The sequence below is a fragment of the Amblyraja radiata genome, chromosome 9, assembly GCF_010909765.2.
Source record: "Amblyraja radiata isolate CabotCenter1 chromosome 9, sAmbRad1.1.pri, whole genome shotgun sequence".
Classification (NCBI taxonomy): domain Eukaryota; kingdom Metazoa; phylum Chordata; class Chondrichthyes; order Rajiformes; family Rajidae; genus Amblyraja; species Amblyraja radiata.
Genome location: NC_045964.1, coordinates 25,224,315 through 25,247,180, shown reverse-complemented (window position 1 = coordinate 25,247,180; position 22,866 = coordinate 25,224,315). Strand labels below are relative to the sequence as shown.

General features: G+C 43.4%; 1 protein-coding gene across 1 annotated transcript in view; it reads right to left on the bottom strand.

Annotated features, from left to right (window-relative positions):
• Positions 1-16,314, bottom strand: part of gpr176 (G protein-coupled receptor 176) — a 36,944-nt gene extending 20,630 nt beyond the window's left edge. Inside the window, exons 1-2 of the mRNA XM_033026919.1 lie at positions 15,909-16,314; positions 1,027-1,279 (exon numbers count right to left, since the gene is read on the bottom strand). Of these exons, the coding sequence (XP_032882810.1) occupies positions 1,027-1,279; positions 15,909-16,155 (500 nt within the window). The 5' untranslated portion in view covers positions 16,156-16,314. The remainder of the gene's footprint in view (positions 1-1,026; positions 1,280-15,908) is intronic.
• Positions 16,315-22,866: the final 6,552 nt, after the last annotated feature.

The following is a 22,866-nucleotide window of genomic DNA, read 5'->3' as shown; positions in this document are numbered from 1 at the left end:
TAGAACAATCATAGAAAATAAAAAATACAGTTACTATGAACTTAAACAAAAGGCCCAAAACATCAGTTTATAGCCATTGTTGCATACTTTAAAAAAAATAATGTTTACAAGTGTAGAGATAAGTAGATAATTAATTGGGGAAATATATTTCTTATCTTACCTTCAGAAGGTGATAGTGTGCAATTTTCTTGAACTTACCAAGAGGTTATCTTCTAACTGCTCTATAAAATGGACCAACAATATAGAGCTTTGCCAATTATTTCACCAATGACTTACACTCGGTCCGACTGGATCACCTGATTGCTAACTATTTTAACTCCCCTTCCCGTTCCCATCCTGACCTTTCTGTCCTGGGCCTCCACTATTGCCAAAGTGAAGCCATACTCAACTGGAGGACAGCACCTTATATTCCGCTTGGGTAGCTCCAATTCTCCACTTTTAGGTAAACTCTTCTACCTCTGACCCTCACCCTCCCATTTCTCCCCCTCCTTCTCCACCCACATTCCTTCCTCTGGCTTCGCAATTCGCAACTTTTCAATCCTTCTGTCTCGCACCGTCTGTTTTAATCTCTGGCCTTTGTTACAACTATCTGCCTCTCAAACAGCCCCCTTCACCTGTGTTCATCTGTCCTGCCACACTTTGCCTTGCCTCTCCTCTCTCCAAGCATTCTTGACCCCACCCCACCACAACCAGTCTGAAGAAACATCACCTATCCACCTACTGCAGAGATGCTGCCTGACCTGCAGAGGTACTACAGCGCTTGCACTTCCTTGTTTCCACAAGATGCTAAAATGGATAGATTGAACCTAGACATCAATACTCTTACCCTGTGAATGTATAAGTTATTAAAAAAAACTCATGAAGAGGGGTCCTGATCCAAAACGTCACCATCCTTTTTCTCCAGAGATGATGCCTGACCCGCTGAGTTATTCTCGCACTTTGTGTCTATCTTCATTTGCCTTGGTAAATGTTTTGAAATAAGTATTGTAGTGGATTATGGCAGATATGTAAGAAGGTGCTACCTACCTGTCCAAGGCAATGACTGTGAAGCTGAGAACTGTGACCGAACAGAAAACTTTATGCAGGAATTTGATAGATTTGCAGAACAGCAACGTGTAGATCCACCAGCAGCAGTGGGGACTGGCACTCAGGATGATATCAAAAGGCACGCAAACAACACTCGCACAGATTCCAGCGCAGGCCAGGTTTTTGATGAAACGATTCGTGACGGACTTGAATATCGTTGTGTGGCATGTTGACCACAACACCATTAGATTCCCTGTGATAAAAATTAAATGGCAGAATTGTGAAAAACATGAAGGGGCAAAAAAACAGAAATCACAGTCTTTTTAACATTATTTAAGACATAGGCATGGAAAGCAAAAAACAATTTATTTTACTTGTTTTACTGAAAAGATAAAACAATTGAATGAACAATCCGTTAGTTTCGCTTTAGAGATACAGCACAGAAACAGGCCCTTCAGCCCATCGAGTCCGCACCGACCTGTGAATACAGCAAGTTATGTTCACTATCCCACAACCTCCAGTTGATCTCATCAAGGTCAAAGTTGCTCTACTACTTCAAAGACCAACATCATATTTTCTTTATGTTCAGGTTTGTAATTTTATTGACTTCTGTTAATTGTCCCTGGTGTGTAGGATAGATCTAGTGTTGCAGGTGATCATTTGTGGAAGCGGATTTAGTGAGATGAAGGGCCTCGTTCCACGCTGTATCTCTAAACTAAACTTTAATCTCTGATGATTACACGCTTCATTTTTTACCCCCTTTATGAGAATTTTGAGTACAAAATCTATTTAAACAGGAATGAATACAGAGATTCCTAAAAAAACCCACATAGTATTGTAGAAAAATCAGGAAGTTTCAGGACAATCTTTCATTGGCATATATTAGGTGGGCCAATGGGCCTCTCTGACTCATGCCAATTATATACAAGATCAATTCAGCTCAGCCCTTTCCCTACTGCAACACATTGCCCTGTATTTTTCCAATTATTTATCCACTGCAATGAAATTGCTGTGCGCAATGTCTATCTATCTATCTATCCATCCATCCATCTATCTATCTATCTATCTATCCATCCATCCATCCATCCATCCATCTATCTATCTATCTATCTATCTATCTATCTATCTATCTATCTATCTATCTATCTATCTATCTATCTATCTATCTATCTATCTATCTATCTATCTATCTATCTATCTATCTATCTATCTATCTATCTATCTATCTATCTATCTATCCTCTATACTCTATACTATTACTAAAACTCTCATCTTGTCCTCTTCCGGTTTGCGTTGTTTTTTAATTTGCGCCAGAACGGTACCCTATATCGCTAGGATTTTTTGCCACCTTACTCACCGTTCTCTTCTGCTCCAAGCGCACCAAGTTTTGTTCCGATTGGTGAAATATTACAAAAGTTATTGGTCTGTCAATCGCCAGAGCCGAGAATAAAGCTGTAGGTGCGGAGTGTGGGCTGGGGCTGGCGGGGGTGGGGGCAGCGGCTGGCTGTGTTCGCGGGCGGGTGCTGTGAGTGCGACATGCGCTAGGGACGGGAGCTGATGAGTAAGTCTGGAGCGGGTCCTGGAGCCGGGTGAGTGCGGTCAGAGCCGGGGCCGGGGCCGGGAACTGGTGGCCCACACCCCCCTCTCTACACCCCCCCAACCTCCTTACACCCCCACAACGACAACCCCAGCCCATACCACACCCTCCAATCCATGACACCCCCCGTCCCTACACCTCCCTCCCCGATACCCCACGTCCCCTAACATACCCCGTCCCCTACACACCCCCCACCCCCCAGCATGACTCCCACTCCCCTAAACCCCCCCCTCCCACTAAACCCCGCTCCTCCCCCACACCCCCCCTCCCTACCACACCCACACACCCTCCCCCACACCCCCCCCCCCCCACCACCCCCCCCCCACATACACACCCCTTCCCCCACACACACACCCCCCCCCACCAGCCCCCGACAGCCCCCGCCTGAAGCCATCCCCCTCCCCTGGCTGCAGGACGCTCCCCGCCTGAAGCCGGCCCTGTCCCCCGGTTACAGAATGCTCTCAACGGGTCCCACTTAGTCTAGTATTGTATAGTCGTTTTTACAAGGCAACCACTTAGCTCACAACATATTTGCAAATTGGTAGAATTATTTATGGCACATGGAGACAGGCGATGCAGAACCTTGATAAAAACACAAAGGGCTGGATGAACTGAACGGGTCAGATAGCATCTGTGTGGGAGTGGGGAATGGACAGATGACATTGCAGGTCAGAACCCTTCTAGACAGATGCTGCATGTCCCACTTAATTTCTCCAGCACTTTGTGTTATTTATGGCACATATTCCTCTTTTATTTAGTTTAGTTTAGAGATATAGCGCGGAAACAGACCCTTTCGCCCACCGAGTCCAAGCTGACAAGCGATCCCTGCCCACCCAACACTGTCCTAAGCACACTAGGGACAATTTACAAAATAGAAAAATGAAAACACAATGAGAGCAGACTTGCTTGCCAGAAAGCTACAGAACAACAACCTTACTAACTTCTGGAAAGAGGTCAAAGTAATGAATAACAATAAAACACCCCTACCGTCTGACATTGAAGGTGTTAGTAGCCCAGAAAAAATAGCTGAGAGTTGGCGTGAGCACTACTGTAACCTTTTTAATTGTGTTAAAAGTAACCCAGTTAGAATCAATCATGAACATATTGATCTCTCTGCAGATATGATAGTTAGGGCAGCAGATGTCTATGATGCCATTAACATGTTGGATAACAACAAAGCCTGCGGTATGGACTGCATTACTGCAGAACATCTAAAATATGCCAGCTATAAGCTTTGCCCTTTGCTTTCCATGTGCTTTAATGGTTGTCTGGTTCATGGTGTCCTGCCAAATGCTATTATGTCTGTAATGTTAGTGCCTGTGCTTAAAGACAAGGCTGGTAAGCTCAACAGTATTGACAATTATCGACCTATTGCATTAGCCAGTATCTTGTCTAAAGTACTGGAGAGAATACTGTTAACAAAGCTAGAAATGTATGTCCTTACTTCTGACAATCAGTTTGGGTTCAAAAGAAAACATGGAACTGACCGGTGTATCTATGCTCTTAAAGAGATTGTGTTCAGGTACACAAGCCTGAATTCATCTGTATTCCTATGTTTTATTGATGCGTCCAAGGCATTTGATAGAATTAATCATAAACAATTGTTTGTAAAATTGCTAGATAGAGGTGCCCCTAAATTTTTAGTGAGAATTTTAGTGTTTTGGTATGCCCATCAAACGTTTCAGGTTAAATGGGACAATGTTGTATCTGCTCCATTCTGTGTTAGTAACGGAGTGCGGCAAGGAGGAATTTTGTCTCCTATTTTATTTAATGTTTATATGGATGAATTATCAAATCAGTTAAATAGGTTAAAAACTGGCTGTCTTGTGGGCAACACTATTGTTAATCATCTTATGTATGCAGATGACCTGGTCCTGCTCTGTCCATATAGTGCTGGGCTGCAGCAGATGTTGAAGGTGTGCTCTCAGTATGGCCTTGATTATGACATAAAGTATAACGCTAAGAAAAGCCGCATAATGATAGTTAGAAGCGCTGAGGACAGGAAATCAACTTTTCCGACCTTTTATTTGTCAGACAGTCCTCTTGCTGTGTGTGAGGAAATTAAATACCTAGGTCATGTCATATCCAATGACTGGACGGATGACAAAGACCTCTACTGACAGCGCTGTAAAATGTATCTTCAAGCTAACATGCTTATAAGGAAGTTTTCTATGTGCTCTGACTCTGTGAAGTGTTCCCTGTTCAGAACCTACATCACACCGTTATATACTGCTCAATTGTGGTCTAACTATAAGAAAAAGAGTATGCAGAGGCTCAAGGTAGCATACAATGATGCAATGAGGTTGCTGCTTCGTGTCCCTAGGTGGCATAGTGCCAGTCAATTGTTTGTGTCCACTAGAGTGCCAACCTGTGAGGCACTCTTAAGACAGCTGATGTTTAGTTTTATGTGTCGCCTGGACAAGTCAGAGAACCACATAATTGAAGCCCTAGTCAGCCCTCTGAAAAGCTGCTATAGATTCACTTCTAGGCTAAGACGGCATTGGTGCAATAGCTTGTATATCTTATAGGCTAATATGCAATTTTTAATGTATTTTTGTATCTCCTTATACTGTATGATGTGTTATATGGACCTGTGTCTGAAATAAAGCTTTATTATTATTATTATTATTATTATTACAATTTTACTAAGCCAACCTACAAAACCGTATGTCTTTGAAGTGTGGGAGGAAACCGGAGCACCTGGAGAAAACCCACGCAGGTCACGGGGAGAACGTGCAAACTCCATACTTACAGCACCCGTAGTCAGGATTGAAATCGGGCCTCGAGTGCTGTAAGGCAGCAACTCCACCGCTGAACCACCGTGCAGCCCCTATCTTGATAAATTTATTGGATATTTCAAGTTTAATTAAGGTGATTTGCTAGATTTTTTCAACTAATTAGTTCAGAATCTGAACTAATCATCATTGAGAATATTGAGTATAAAAGTTGGGAGGTCATGTTGCAGTTATACAAGACGTTGCTGAGGCCACATTTGGAGTATTGTGTTCAGTTCTGGGCACCATGTTATAGGAAAAATGTTGTTAAGTTGGAACGAGTGCAGAGAAGATTTACAAGAATGATATGGGCCAAACGTAGGCAAGTGGGACCAGTGTAGATGGGACATGTTGGTCGGTGTGGTCAAGTTGGGCTGAAGGGCCTCGTTCTACGCTGTATGACTCTAATAAATAATAAACACTCAATAACAATCACCCGCAAACTACTTGACAACTAATTAGAATTTGATAGTCATATTGCAAAAGTTTAGAATCAATTTCATTTATCAGGAATCCATAGTTATCTAAATCTTTAAACAAGATCACAAGCTTAAAATCAACTGATTTGTTATATTTTTCTTAAAATAATAAAAAGACTACGGAAATTAATTTGTTTTGGCTCATTTGTACACTTTCCAGCAACTAGCCAAAGATCAGGTGCAGTCAGTATCAATCACCTTGGCACTGATTTTATGGTGCCATCTACATTCCAGAATTGACAATTACCTCCCTGCTAATGCGAATATATATTGAGTAATAATGTTTTGTGATTGCTGAGATACAAGATAATTAAAATATTAATTGGAATCTTCAAAATTTCAATTACAGCTGTGTTTTTTTTTTTACAGTCAGCATAACATGAGCCGCAGCGTTGAAAGTTAAAGGAAATAGTCTGGAGATTTAAGCAAAATTATAAATTCCCAACAAGAGGTCAGATATTGTTGTCTTCTAATTATTGACATTGTAGCATAATTTTCAGAGACTGACAAAGTTTTGGACAAATTGGCACTGTGGGTGGCTTGATGGTTATCATGTATAGTCTTTCTGGAAAACAGGTCTTTCTTGATTAAGTGATTAGAATCATGTCATAGAGTAATCCAGCATGGAAACAGGCCCTTTGACCCAAATTCCGCATGCCAACCAAGATGCCTTATCTACACTAGCCCCACCTGCCTTTGTTTGGCCCATATCCTTCTAAGTCTTTCCTATTCATGTACATCCCAAATGTTTTTTTAATTAGTTATAGTACCTGCCTCAACAACCTCCTCTGGCAGCTCATTCCATATACCCACCAACCTCTGTGCCAAAATGTTGCTCCTCAGGTTCCTATTAAATCTTTCCTCTCTCATATAAAACCTATGTTCCCTGATTCTTGATTCTCCTCCTAATAAAAGGCGATGTGCATCCACCATATCCATTCCCCATATATCGTAATCTGGTTTCTAAGATTCGTTCAAGTTACATTTATTGTCACATGCACCAATTGGTACAGTGAGATTTGAGTTATCATACAGCCATACGAATAAAAAAGAGCACAATACACGATAGAATTTAACATGAACATCCCCACACAGCAGAATCAACGTTTCCCACTGTGAGGGAAGGCAATAAAGTTCAGTCATCTTCCTCATTGTTCACCCGTTGGCGGGGCCTTTGAGCCCTCCGCAGTCGCCGCTACAGCGGCCCGATGTTTCAGGCCTTCTCGCTGGGATGATGGAACTCCGACGCCGGAATGGGAGAACACTCTCAGTGGCTTGGAGTTTCCGAATCGGCCGCTTCCTACCGGAGACCGCGGCTCGCGAAGTCCACAGGCCGAGCTGGACGGAGCTCCAACACTGGCGACCCTCGGCAAAGGATCCCAGGACTCCGCGATGTTAAAGTCAGCACCGCCCGTGGCTGGAAGCTCCGCAGACCACAGCTCCACGATGTTAAAAGCAGTTGGCCCAACACTCCACACAGCGATCCTCGGTAAGGCATCGCCCGCTCTGCGATGGAATCCAGTGCTGCGCCGCTGCTGCAGCTCTGGCAGGTCGCGCCAGTCCAGATGGTAGGCTGCGAGGGGGGGGCGAAGATGCGACTCGGAGAAAAGACGCATCCTTGACCAGGTGGTGACTGGGAAACGGTTTCCCCTCTTCCCCCACACAAAATGATAAAAAGATTCTGGTGTCAAGAAACCTTAAGCAGCATTGGGATTTTAAACAACATAACAAAGTGACATTCTGGACCAGCATAAATACTTATCAATTATCAATATCAATCTGGTAAAGCTGTTGCCTCACCGTGTCAGAGACCCTGGTTCTATCCTGACCCTGGGTGCTGTGCGGAGTTTGCAGGTTCTCCCTTTGACTGCGTGGGATTCCTCCAGGTGCTCTGGTTTACCCCACATCCCAAAAGCATGCGGGTTTGTAGGGCAATTGGCCTCTGTAAATTGCTCCTAGTGTGTAGGGAGTGTTTAGAACTAGTGTGTGAACGGGTGATCGATGGTCAGCATTGACTCGGTGGGTCGAAGGGCCTGTTTCACTGTGTATCCTGAAAGTAACCTAACCTAAGCTAAAATGTTTAATTCTCCCTTAAAATATGTTTACAAAAATACACATTCAACTGAACATACTTTCAAAACGTTATAAGAAAACATTAAAATACTGCATAAAATTAAAACAATCTTCCCTTTCCCTTCCTTCCCTGCATAATGCTGGGAAAATTTAGGAGGTTTCTGCTCTACCATTGGTTTTCCATGGTGAGTACAGGCGAGACGTGGTTGGGAGAGCTTGGCAGTAAGTTTGAGATTCTCGAGTTCATGCAAGGGGCTCTAACCTTACTGGCACTTTCACCAAGTGCCTGCAGTTCAAGACAATGCTTGCAGCATTTCCCAGCAAAATCCAAGCCCTTGAGTTAGATATTGATTGCATTAATAGCATTGCATATGTCATTCCATAAGAATAAGGCAGTCCAAAAATGCTTCCAGTTTGCACTGTCAGTGCTATAGCCGAAGTCAGCCAGCTACCATAATCCTTTGTGATTGAATAAAGTCTGTCCATTATCAGTTTCTGTACAAAACCAGAGATATGGAAGCTGACATTTAAAAATTAATTTAAGGAGAATCACTCAGGGCCTTTTAACGCAGATTTTAACGATTGATATAAAGTCGGTATGGCAGAAATCAAATATTTTCCCATTGATGCCTTTTCAATTTAAAAGATAAAACAGACATGTTGCACACTGCACATGGCATGGAATTGTAATAGTTGTCTTTTTTGTGACAGTTACTGAGAGGATCTGGGGGTATAATCCTTAAAATGGGACCCAAATCACACATGATGAGATTAGAGCTAGAATTCATTTTTATTTTTTTTAATATAAAAAGCAGCTACCAATTAAATTGAGCAGACAGCAATCAGCCTGTGTAATATCCCACATCATTAACTAATGTCCTATACAAAACAAGACTTGAATTCCTCCCTGGTCTGCTTTGCGTGTAAATCCAGTGGTAACCTCAATTGCCTTCAGATGTGCAAGAGCTGCCTCACAGCAAACAAGGGATGATCAATAATGCGAGCACTGCCAACAGGAGCCATATCATGAGGTTTTTTTTTTAATTGTGTCACAAGCTCCATAGCCCAACAAAACAGCAACTGCCCGCAGTGCTGGAAGATGGTGTCAGATTCCCTCACCATATCCAATTAATTTGAACAGTAACATTACAATCAGGATGTGGATGTAATGGCTAAAGCTTACTTACAATGGAAACATAAATGTTAGGCTATTCTACAAAGAAATCCATATTTTAGGAAATATACCAGTGGACTGATAAATGTCCGAAACGACTGCAGCGTCGCATTGTTTTTTCAATTTTTTATTCATCATTAAAAATGTCTGATATCTTTTCAGTTTACAATGTGAAAGAATAGCCTCTTTAATGCTAAATAAGCTTGTCAGCAAAATTGGTATCATGAAATTTTCTGATATTGGGGCCTTACAAAGTCAGCCGACAAAGTCAGTCACCTTAATAATATATCAAGGGTTAAAGGACTTATGGTTCAGCAGGATTTGAAAAACTTGTCCATGCATTTATGTTCAGTAGACTTGACTACTGTAATACTGTCTTCACAGGTCTCCCTAAAAAATTGATTAGACAGCTGCAGCTGATTCAGAACGCTACTGCTCGAGTCTTCTCGAAGACCAAGAAAGTGGATCACATCACTCCAGTTTTAATGTCTTTACACTGGCTTCCAGTCTGTCAAAGAATTGATTTCAAAATATTACTGTTGGTTAATGAAGCACTGAATGGTCTAGGGCCAAAATACATTTCTGATCTTCTGCTACATTATGAACCATCCAGACCTCTGATGTTGTCTGGGACAGGTCTGCTTTCTGTCCTCAGAGTCAGAACTAAACATGGAGAAGCAGCTCCAGTCAAGGTCCATTCTACCCCATCCAAGGACCCAAGCAGTCGTTCCAGGTGTGACAGAGGTTCACCTGCACCTCTTCCAACCTCATCTATTGCATCCGCTGCTCTAGATGTCAGCTGATCTACATCGGTGAGACCAAGCGAGAGGCTTGGCGATCGCTTCGCCGAACACCTCCGCTCAGTTCGCAATAACCAACCTGATCTCCCAGTGGCTCGGCACTTCAACTCCCCCTCCCATTCCGAATCCGACCTTTCTGTCCTGGGCCTCCTCCACGGCCATAGTGAGGACCACCGGAAATTGGAGGAGCAGCACCTCATATTTCGCTTGGGCAGTTTGTACCCCAGCGGTATGAACATTGACTTCTCTAATTTCAGGTAGTCCCAACTGTCTCCTCCCCTTCTCAGCTCTCTGGCTCCTCATCTTCCTTTCTTCTTCCCTTGATGTACAGGTTTGTAGATTAATTGGCTTTGGTAAAATTGTAAGTTGCCCATTGTGTGTAGGATAGTGCTAGTATACGGGGATTGCTGGCTGGCACGGTCTCGGTTGGCTGAAGGGCCTGTTTCCACGCTGTATCTCTAAACTAAACAAACTAAGCTTCTGTTCCACTGGTGAACAGGTTACAGAGGAGAAATAAAAATATTGTTGCATGTTTGTCCTGCTCGTTGAAGAATGGTTTCTATGCATTATTTTTAGAGAAGAAACTGGTTTCATGGAAATGAGTGTTCTTTGGATGGAAACATATGGCTGCCCTCCATGATTTCTCTGAACATCTTTAACTCAGAAGGATGGAAAATCTATTTTTCAGAACGCATTAAGGAGAAGAAATTAGGAGAATAGATTGGAGTTCATACAGGAGACAAGGTGGGGTGAGGAGTGTAAGTGAGATAGCTAAACAGGTTGGTAGACTTATAATGAATATTGGTTTCTACTCTATCCCCTGAAGTGGAGGTGAAAATGTCAATGTCAAAAAAGAGAATAATCAGAAAGAGACCATGAAGAAGAGTCTCAACCCGAAACATCGCCTATTCCTTTTCTCCAGAGTTACCCTAGCATTATGTGTCTATCTTGTGTAATCTGGCATTTGCAGTTCCTTCCAAAACGGACTTGACTAAGCCTGCAATATATTAAAGTTTGTGCTTAAATGTCTCTTCCTTCGACTTTTAAATGTAAACCTGATATTTTTAGTAGAAATATAGTGTCACGACATGTGATAGCTGTACCAACCAATCACATCAGCCCTCCAGGTTGAGACTGCAATACCGTGATGCTACATCATTTTAATAGCAGTTTACTTCAATATACAGCGATGGCAAAAGGGCAGAAGTAAACCGAGAGAGTTCTTGACACCTTTAAACAGGCTGTACACACAGAAGCTGCCAATTACAAGAACCACGAGGAAAAGCATAACTGAAAGAGTTCTTCTCGCTAATACCAATTTCAGTAGCCAGTGCAAAATTATCAGTTCAGGTCTTGGAAAATTTACAGAACTGGGTTTACTTTATGTTCTAAATTACCTCATCATAAAAAAAATCAATGAGTTAGACAGAGTAAAGATTAAAACTACTGTTCATTATTTTTCTAATTCTAAAAATATTTTGTTAAAACATTCCCTTTGCTATAACCACTGAGCTGGGTTTACTTGTGTGAAGAAGAAAAATTAACATTTATTATAGTAAGCATAATCAAAGCACTTAGGATTGTAGCTCTTCCACTACTGATGCTAATCCAGCTTCTTCACACAGTGCTCGTGAACAAAAAAAATGCAAAAATAGCACAATGTTGCTGTTCTTCAGGTTAATGAATTAACTCACTTAAATGCAGTACGTAAAATTAATTTCGACATACCCATGAATCACATTTTTAAGCCAATAAAATTACAAACCATGACAATAACACAGACTATTGAAGCTTCACTTTAAAATAAATGCAATGAGTAGAAGTACACAAAGTGCTGGTAGTAACTCAGTGGGTCAGGCAACATCCTTGGAGAACATGATGGTGAAGTTTCGGGTCGGAACGCTTCTTATGACTCTTAATCAGCCTGAAGAAGGGTTCCAACCCGAAACATCGCCTATCAATATTCTCCTCAGATGCTGGCTGACCCGCTGAGTTACGCCAGCACTTTGTATCTTTTTGTTTGTAAATCAGCACCAGCGGTTCCTTATTTCTACACTTTTGCAACAAGATGATGTTGAATAGAAAGATATCAAGATATCAGGCGGAAGAAGAGATGAAATAATTGCAGATTGTTCTGCTAACTGCATCAAGTAGGAGTTACACGTTCATATTGGAAGGCATGTGGAACAATTTTAATCCAAGGATATCAGAAACATCCATGTAGGTGCTCTGTGGGCTGCTTGAGTGAGCTCTTGAGCTATTCATTTCTATTTAATAAGTTCACAATTAGCTCTCAGGAACTAGTCAGATTTTGAAGGCTGCAGTCATTCTGGAAAGCATTGACATCATTATCTGTCACTATTACCCAATTAAATAACAACAGGTAATAATCCTACTTATCTTACAAAGTGTGGAGAAGGACTAGTGATCAAATCAAAGAACAATGGAGAAGAAGGCAGGATTCAATTCTTGGTTATTATTTGTTTATTCCAATCTATTCCACTTCTTCCCCATCAATGCTGACTTTATGCTACTGCTGTCAGTACAAACAGCTCGCTGAAGCCAACTTGCTACAAAACAATGTACATTTTTACAGTATTTTTATTATTTAAAAAAAATAAAGTTAGCTTAGGTGGGAGAGTTAGATGGATATCAAAAATCTGGTTTCAGTGAGATTTTATTTAATTGAAGAAGGAATTTGAGTTACAGGAATAAATTCCAAAATATCAACTTCATATGGATGAAAACTCAGAATAGCTATTAGCACTAATGTCGCAGCCAATGAAAGTGTGCCATGCCAGCCATTAGAATGCACTGTGTAAACCAATGCTGGCATGAAACTTATAGGATGACTTTGTAAGTCAGTTGAAGAAGACAAGTAGACACAAAGTGCTGGAGTAACTCAGCGGGTCAGGCAGCATCTCTGGAGAAAAATAATGGATGACATTTCGGGTCGGGACCCTTCAGACCACGCGAGACACTTCTTCACACCCAAAAGAAGACAGGTGTCAATTCTTGGTTATTATTTGTTTATTCCAATCAATTCCACTTCTTTCCAATCAATGCTGACCATCAAAACATCCCATCACCCATGTCAACTTATTGCCTGCAAGGCTTTGTCCAGCCTCTCCCTTTTTCCAGCTTTCCCTGCCCCCCTACAATCAATCTGGAATAGGGTCCCAATCTGAAACGTTATGTATCCATGTTCTCCAGAGATGCTGCCTTACCCGCTGAGTTACTCCCGCATTTTGTGATGTTTTGAATATTTCCAGCATTTCCTGATTTCACTGTCTCCATAGAAACATAGAAATTAGGTGCAGGAGTAGGCCATTCGGCCCTTCGAGCCTGCACCGCCATTCAATATGATCATGGCTGATCATCCAACTCAGTATCCCGTACCTGCCTTCTCTCCATACCCTCTGATCCCCTTAGCCACAAGGGCCACATCTAACTCCCTCTTAAATATAGCCAATGAACTGGCCTCGACTACCCTCTGTGGCAGGGAGTTCCAGAGATTCACCACTCTCTGTGTGAAAAAAGTTCTTCTCATCTCGGTTTTAAAGGATTTCCCCCTTATCCTTAAGCTGTGACCCCTTGTCCTGGACTTCCCCAACATCGGGAGCAATCTTCCTGCATCTAGCCTGTCCAACCCCTTAAGAATTTTGTAAGTTTCTATAAGATCCCCTCTCAATCTCCTAAATTCTAGAGAGTATAAACCAAGTCTATCCAGTCTTTCTTCATAAGACAGTCCTGACATCCCAGGAATCAGTCTGGTGAACCTTCTCTGCACTCCCTCTATGGCAATAATGTCCTTCCTCAGATTTGGAGACCAAAACTGTACACAATACTCCAGGTGTGGTCTCACCAAGACCCTGTACAACTGCAGTAGAACCTCCCTGCTCCTATACTCAAATCCTTTTGCTATGAAAGCTAACATACCATTCGCTTTCTTCACTGCATTCCATGCAGGGAATGGAAGTTACAAACAGGCACCAAAGTGGTGCCATAGGTAGCACTACTGCTGCATAGCTCCAGCATCATAGCTTTGATCCTGATCTGCAGTGCAGGCTGTGTAGAGCTGGCACATTCTCCTTGTGTACGCATGGGTTTCAACTGGGACTTGCAGAGACCAAACCACCTGGTAGGTTTGTTGGTAACTGTAAACTGCCCTTCGTAAAGAGTCATATAATCATACAGCTCAGGAACAGGCTCAGGAACAAAATGCTCCATCTACGCCTGCATTTGGCCCATATCCCTCTAAATCTTTCCTATCTATATACGTGTCCAAATATCTTTTAAATGTTGTTATAGTATCTGCCTCAACTACTTTCTCTGAGGTACAGTGAAAAGCTTTTGTTGCTTGCTAACCAGTCAGTGGAAAGACTATACATAATTACAATCCAGCCATCCACAGTGTACAAGATACATGATACAGGGAATAATGTTTAGTGCAAGATATAGTCCGAGGGTCTCCAATGATGTAGATAGTAGGTCAGGACCACTCTCGAGATGTCCGTAGGATGATTCAGTTGCCGTTAACAGCTGGAAAGAAACTGTCCCTGAATCTGGATGTACACACTTATTGCCTGGAGGGAGAGGGGAGAAGACGGAGTGGTCGGGGTGAGACGTCCTTAATAACTATATGTACTGTATATCATCTATTTTCAACAGTAACGGCACGTGTGTACATTGGCAGGGTCCGGGAGTGATCATGATTGCCGAGGCAGCAGGTCAGAGCAAGAGTCCTGGTGGTGAGTGTGATGCCAAAACTGCAACTTTGGATAGGCCTCCATTTACACTTCAGCCAACCTGCTGAATTTACTGCACTTCGGTGAATCTCCAGTGCAATTGATCAAGTGTAACAACCCCTTAGAAACATAGAAACATAGAAATTAGGTGCAGGAGTAGGCCATTCGGCCCTTCGAGCCTGCACCGCCATTCAATATGATCATGGCTGATCATCCAACTCAGTATCCCGTACCTGCCTTCTCTCCATACCCTCTGATCCCCTTAGCCACAAGGGCCACATCTAACTCACTCTTAAATATAGCCAATGAACTGGCCTCGACTACCCTCTGTGGCAGAGAGTTCCAGAGATTCACCACTCTCTGTGTGAAAAAAGTTCTTCTCATCTCGGTTTTAAAGGATTTCCCCCTTATCCTTAAGCTGTGACCCCTTGTCCTGGACTTCCCCAACATCGGGAGCAATCTTCCTGCATCTAGCCTGTCCAACCCCTTAAGAATTTTATAAGTTTCTATAAGATCCCCTCTCAATCTCCTAAATTCTAGAGAGTATAAACCAAGTCTATCCAGTCTTTCTTCATAAGACAGTCCTGACATCCCAGGAATCAGTCTGGTGAACCTTCTCTGCACTCCCTCTATGGCAATAATGTCCTTCCTCAGATTTGGAGACCAAAACTGTACGCAATACTCCAGGTGTGGTCTCACCCTTCGCAGCATCATTATTCGTATGTCAATATTATTAAACAAACGGCCTCAAGGGAACCCTGCCAGCTACTGTGGATGTACCTGACAAGGCAACCAACACACACACACACACCAGCGGCCCATATACATATTACATACTGTATGATACACACCATGTATCAGTCTGTGAGACACAGTGCAACTGGATACATTCAGACAGCCCTACAGGTTCATAATCCCCGGGATTTATTTGTATCCTTAAATCGGCACCTCAAAAACAGATATTAAAAAAATAATTAAATGGGCATTCCCAGTCCAACCAGTCCTTGATTAAATAATGGACGCATCTCGCTGGAAATCAAATGTTAATCCTATTGTGGGCCTCAAATGTCAGTGAACGGTTCAGCACCAGACACCCTGTCATAGTGGCCGTGTTAGGAGATGGGTAGGAGACCAGCCTTAGCACTGCAAGCCTCGACTACAGGCGGAATACAGCTCACATGCATTCATCCCTGCCCAGAAAATCAAACAAACAAACAAACGGTCTGCGGCCGCTTACCCAGCAAGGAGCCGATAAATATGAGAACCTGCACGGATGTGGTGAAGTCTCGGTAGGTGTCCTCCTCTCCGTACCACGGCGGGCTGTAGGGCTGGCTGGCGGCAGCGCTCCTGTTCACAGCTCCCCGGCCGCTGCTCACATTGCTGTGCTCGGCTGCCCTGGTGCTCCCCGAGTCCACCTCCACACCCCAGCTCTGACTGGAGTTCACATTGGGCCCCATGGTCCTTGCAGGCTCCCTGCGTGACATGCTCAAGCTCACCCCCAGCCCAGCATCTTGGGGGAGACGGAGGGGTAGTGGATAAAATAAACCTATTTATTTAAAACAAATCTCACATCCCTTTGGCAAAGGAGAGAGAAGAACAAATTCAAATTCAAATTCTGGCCACGATAGTGATCAATCCGAGCTTCTTCGCGTTCTGTTTCATCAACCTCCCCCCCCCCCCCCCCCCCCCCCCCCCATCCCAAAAGCAAGCTGTCACGATCTTGGATACGACCCACAACACAAATGCACAAGCTTCTGCATATTTCGTCAGAAATTGGTTGCTTGGAAACCACAATCTGTATAAAAAAGGGGAGAGACAAAAAATATATACAGCTTCCCTCTGCCCTCCCTTTTCCAGCTCTCCCCTTCCCCCTGCTGTCGCTGCACGTTTCATTCTGGAGCCTTGCCCACTCTAACCACCCGGGAGTCTCTGCCCCTCCACCAACACTGGGGACCTCCTCACAGGCTTCCCTGGGGTTACCTGCCAAGTCCAATATCAGAGAGAGAGACAAAATTGCTGGTGTAACTCAGCGGCCCAGGCAACATCTCTGGAGAAAAGGAATATGTGACATTTCGGATGGAAACCCTTCTTCAGACTGAGAGTCAGGGGAGAGGGAAAATAAAGGTATGAAAGGGTGCAGAATAAATCAGAGCCGACACCTATGAGTCAGGAAAGGTGGGGGCCCATAATGATGGTCCATTGTTGGCTGTGGACGAGGTGATAATGAAGGAATACGAACAGTGAGACTTGCAGGATGACTAGGGTGGGGGAAGGACAGAAAAAGAGGGAATGCAACGGTTATTTGAAATTAGAGAAATCAATATTCCTACTGTTGGGTTGTAAGTTAAAATATGACGTGCTGTGCCTCCAATATTGAGGCCTTTGGCCTCACTCTGACAATGGAGGGGACCCAGGACAGAAAGGTCAGTATGGGAATGAGAAGGGAAGTTAAAATGTTTGGCAACCAGAAGATCGCGTAGGCCAAGGTGCACTGAGCATCGGTGTTCAGCGAAACGATCGCCCAGTCCGAGCTTGGTCTCGCCGATGTATAAGATACCACACCGAGAGCAACAGATACAGTAGATGAGTTTGGAGGAGGTGCAAGTGAACCTCTGCCTCACCTGACACCAGATGTATCTAATTGCTTCGATCAACCAGGATGTCAGCATCGGTGACACTCTGATCAAATATTCGCACCTCTTCCCTAGCTAACCCTGGGCCATTATGGGCTCCACCCTTCCTTGGACGTTTGTAACCAGCCCTGCTTTGTTCTGGCCTTCTCTTACTTCCAGCTCCCTCTCCACCTCTACTTTCAGTCTGAAGAAGGGTCCCGACCTGAAAAGTCACCCATCCTTTTTCTCCAGAGATGCTGCCTAGCCCACTGAGTTACTCCAGCACTTTGCATCTCCCTCTGATTGAATGCAGGGTTAGTTTTAAGCAAAGCATGGATAGTTTAATTAAAGACGTAAATGGTCATTCTTCCTTAATCCAGCCCGATCCTCATGTAATCGCCGAATCTACTTTCACCCTCAGGAACACATAGGTGTAAAGTGCCTCAAAAGTCTTCATCTCTGAGTACTAAATATCAGGAAAGAACCATAGACTGCATTGCACCTATTCCAAGCAGTCCTAAAAGGCGAAACCAGGAGGCAGCTTGAATGTCGGTGTAACATCACTCCCTGACGAGCTCAATGCGTTTTACGCACGCTTTGACAGGGAGAATACTGATGTGCCTTCCCGATCCCCCATTCGCTGTGATGGCATTTCAGTCTCAGTCACAGAGGCCGATGTCAGGAAATCCTTCAGAGGGGTGAACCCCCGAAAAGCACCTGGTCCTGATGGTATACCCGGTCGTGTTCTAAAAACCTGTGCGGACCAACTGGCGGGAGTTTTTACGGACATTTTCAACCTCTCACTTCTGAGGTCTGAGGTCCCCACCTGCTTTAAAAGGGCATCAATTATACCGGTGCCCAAGAAGAGTAAGGTGACGTGCCTCAATGACTATCGACCAGTGGCACTAACGCTGGTGGTGATGAAGTGCTTTGAGAGGTTGATCATGGAGCAAATCAACTCCTACCTCGACAAAAATCTGGACCCACTGCAGTTCGCATACCGCCACAACAGATCAACGGTGGATGCGATCTCGCTGGCCCTCCTCTCCGCACTGGACCACTTGGACAACAAAAACTCATATGTCAGGCTGTTATTCATTGATTACAGCTCGGCATTTAACACAATCATCCCCTCCAAACTGGTTACCAAACTCGCAGAACTGGGTCTCTGCGCATCCCTCTGCAACTGGATCCTCGACTTCCTCATCCACAGACCACAGTCTGTTCGTATTGGTGGAAATGTGTCAGCCTCGATAACAATCAGCACGGGAGCACCTCAAGGCTGCGTGCTCAGCCCTCTGCTGTACTCTATACCCATGACTGCGTAGCGAACCACAGTGCGAACTCCATCATCAAGTTCGCTGACGACACCACTATTGTGGGGCGTATCACTGATGGGGATGAGTCAGAATATAGAAGAGAGATCGAGCAACTGTCCATATGGTGCCAGCGCAATAACCTGGCCCTCAACACCAGCAAAACCAAGGAACTGATTGTGGACTTTGGAAGGAGTATGAGGAGGACCCACAGCCCCATTTATATCAACGGGTCGATGGTTGAAAGGGTCAAGAACGTCAAATTCCTGGGTGTGCACATCTCTGAAGAACTTTCCTGGTCCGAGAACACTAACGCAATTATCAAAAAAGCTCATCAGCGCCTCTACTTCCTGAGAAGTTTACGGAGAGTCGGATTGTCAAGGAAGACTCTCTCTAACTTCTACAGGTGCACAGTCGAGAGCATACTGACCGGTTGCATCGTGGTTTGGTTCGACAATTTGAGCGCCCTGGAGAGGAAAAGACTACAAAAAGTAGTAAACACTGCCCAGTTCATCATCGGCTCTGACCTTCCTTCCATCGAGAGGATTTATCGCAGTCGCTTCCTCAAAAAGGCTGGCAGTATCATCAAAGACCCACACCATCCTGGCCACACACTCATCTCCCTGCTACCTTCAGGTAGAAGGTACAGGAGCCTGAAGACTGCAACAACCAGGTTCAGGAATAGCTACTTCCCCACAGCCATCAGGCTATTAAACCTGGCTCGGACAAAACTCTGATTATTAATAACCACTTTCTGTTATTTGCACTTTACCAGTTTATTTATTCATGTGTGTATATATTTATATCATGGTACATGGACACATTTATCTGTTTTGTAGTAAATGCCTACTATTTTCAGTGTGATTAAGCAAAGCAAGAATTTCATTGTCCTATACAGGGACACATGACAATAAACTCACTTGAACTTGAACTTGAAACACAACAATATTGAAGTATTCACTTCATGCTACAAAACAACTGATTTAGTCCTCTATTAACCTTCTCATTATCATTTCATATCTAAGAACTGAGTGGGTGAAATTATATGCCAACTCAGGTTTATGGATCCAACTCGGAGATGAATAAAAAATATAAACACTAAAAATATATTTAATAGTAAATGGAAAATAAAACATCTTTGTTGGGTTTTAAATAGATGTCTGTTTTTCCATCAATTTGCTTCGCAGTACATGGTTCAATGGATCCTTTATTATCACGTGTACCAGCGCACAGTGAGATTCTTTGTTTGCATTCAGATCAGTAAAATTATTGCCATACATAAGTACACTCATATGATCACCCGGATAAGCACACTGGATTTTGCAGACACTTTGGCCCTCAACAAAGGTCATATAGTCACAGTGTCAAATAGCACGGAAACTGGCCCTTTCACATAGAGGGTGGAAGGTCGGTAGAACGAGCTGCCAGAGGAGGTAGTTGAGGAGGTTTAAAATAATGTTTTAAATAAATTTGGCCTGGTAAATGGATAGGAAAGGTTTAGAGGGATATGGGCCAAATGCAGACTGGCGGGAATAGTGTAGATGGGGCATCTTAATTGGCAAGGGCAAGTTTGGCCGAAGAGCTTGTTTCTGTGCTGTTAGGCTCTATAACTCTATAACACTGAACTCTAGTGAGGCTCTGTAGAAAGTTTCTTCACTGGTTGAGACTCATATCTTGCAGGAGGGAAGAAGGTTGTGGCCATTAGCAAAAATACACTTTCACTATCAGGATAGCACAGTGGTGCAGCGGTGTGCCAGAGACCTGGGTTCGATCTTGACTATGGGTGCTGTCCGTACGGAGTTTGTACCTTCTCCCTGTGACCGCATGGGTTTTCTCTGGGTGCTCCGGTTTCCTCCCACACTCCAAAGACGTACAGGTTTGTCGGTTAATTAGCTTCGGTAAGTTGTATGTAGGATAACGTTAGTGTGCGGGCTGATCGCCTGTCGGCGCAGACTCGGTGAGCCGAAGGGCCTGTTTCCGCACTGTATCTCTAAGGTCTAAAGTAAGTTCTAAAGACCCCATTACTGAAACCTGCCAGGAGGGTGCGCAAGACTCAAATAGCAAATAGCAGTCACTGTATAGAGTGTCAGACAATGGGAAAAAGAATCAAACCACTGCTGCATGACATTCATTATATTCCCATCAACTTCATGATGTCATTCCTGTCAAAAACTCTACCACACTAGCTAAGTAAATGCTCAGTAATTACTATCCTAATACACTGAGACTCATCAGACGTTTATCCAAAGAGCTAAAGTCTTACATGACTGACTATTTATAAGTTGTGCCTCTAAGTTATTGCTGTAAACTGTATGATTATGAAATTATTTTGCTGTTTTGAAAAGCAGACGCACTAAATGGCACTGCTGTTCAATTGAATTACAACATGAGTACAAAAGACAGGGTTCCCGTGCTTAAGAGTACTTTGCAACTGCTGCTGAGACTACCTGTTCAGAGTTCTCTACAATCTGTCTGCCAACTACAAAGGATGCTAGAATTTGTTTTTGTGTGTCTGGATGAGTACAGCTGCAATGAAACTTGAAAAGCAGTTAATCAGTCTGAAGAAGGGTCTCGTCCCGAAGCGTCACCCATTCCTTCTCTCCAGAAATGCTGCCTGCCCCGCTGAGTTACTCCACCATTTTGTGTCTAAGCAGTTCATCATCCGAGTTTAAGCAATTCATAATATAAACAAGGAGACCCAAGAGACTGTAGATGCTGGAAGGTGGAGTAAAAAAAAATTAATGGAATTCTGCGGGTTAGGCAGCATCTGTGGAGGGAAATGGACAGTCGACAATTTGGTTCAAGACCCTCACCCGAATTGAAAGAGAGAGGGGGGAGTTAGGTAGGTGGTATAAAAAAGTGAGGGGAGGGTCGGGGCAGGAGATAGGTGGATCCATGTGAGGAAGAGTTGATTGTCAGATGGAGTCAGGTGAGGAAGAAAAGGGTGGAGATGGCGAAAGAGGCTGGGAGATGCTAGCAATCATCCTCCCTCCATATTGGTTCAGGAAGATTGGTGCTATTGCCCTGTGGCTGATTTACGTCAATATTTTTAACAATTAAACCTCTAGATCTGTAGAACTGCAGCAGAGAAATTGATCAGGGTGCTGAATAGGCGTGAGATTGTGATGCCCTTCCACCCGATAGTTCAACCACATTTCATATCCAACCCAGCCTCGTGTACATAAATAAATGCAACAACTATTTCATCCACTTCAACTACTTCATGCGATTGTAAGTTCTACATTCAAACTAATTTGATAAAATAAGTTTAACCCGAATTTCTTTTTGTACATTCACCTCAACAAACTCCTTTAAAATATTCTAACCTTGTATAAGGTCATGTCTTAGCTTCTTCTTCTCCAGAATAAGGAGCCCGAACCTGTTCAATCTTTTCTGAGAGTTTGTCATATCGTATTCGAATTGTAGGCTCAGAAACAGGTCATTTAGCCCAAACTGTCCATGCTGACCAAGTTCTTAAGCTGAGCTAGTCCAATTTGCCTGCATTTGGGCCATAACCATTTTTTATCCTTGTACATGTTTAAGTGAAAAACCTGCCCCTCAAACCTTTAAATCTTTTCCATCTCACCTTAAACCTATGCCCTCTAGCTTTAGATTCCCCTATCAAGTCTCTCCTTATAACTCAAGCCCTACAGTCCCAGCATCATGCTCGAGAATTTTTTCTGCACCCATTCCAGCTGAGTGGAGTCAAGAGATATGGGGAGAAGGCAGGCACGGGTTATTGATTGGGGACGATCAGCCATGATCACAATGAATGGCGGTGCTGGCTCGAAGGGCCGAATGGCCTCCTGCACCTATTTTCTATGTTTCTATGAATGGCATCCTTCTTGTGGCTGGGTGACCAGAACAGTACTTAAGGTGTGTTGTACAGTTCTAATATAACATCCCAACTCTTATACTCAGTGCTCTGACCAATGATGGCAAGCGTGCCAAATGTTTATGCTTTATTTAAGCAGTTATCATTATCATCACTTACCTTATTGTTCTCTAATGAATAAAGTTTCAACAACCTAAGTCAATTGCTATAAAGTCAAAGGAAAGACATTCCAGCTGAATCCTGATTCCAGTTTTAATATAATCAGGTAATCATTTCAATTGACAAGAGATATTTTGGACCATGTACATGGATAGAAAAGGTTTAGAAGGATATGGGCCAAACACAGGCCAATGGGATTAGCGTAGATGGGGCATCTTGATCGGTCTGGACCATTTTCCATTCGGTATGACACTATGACATGACAAATAACTC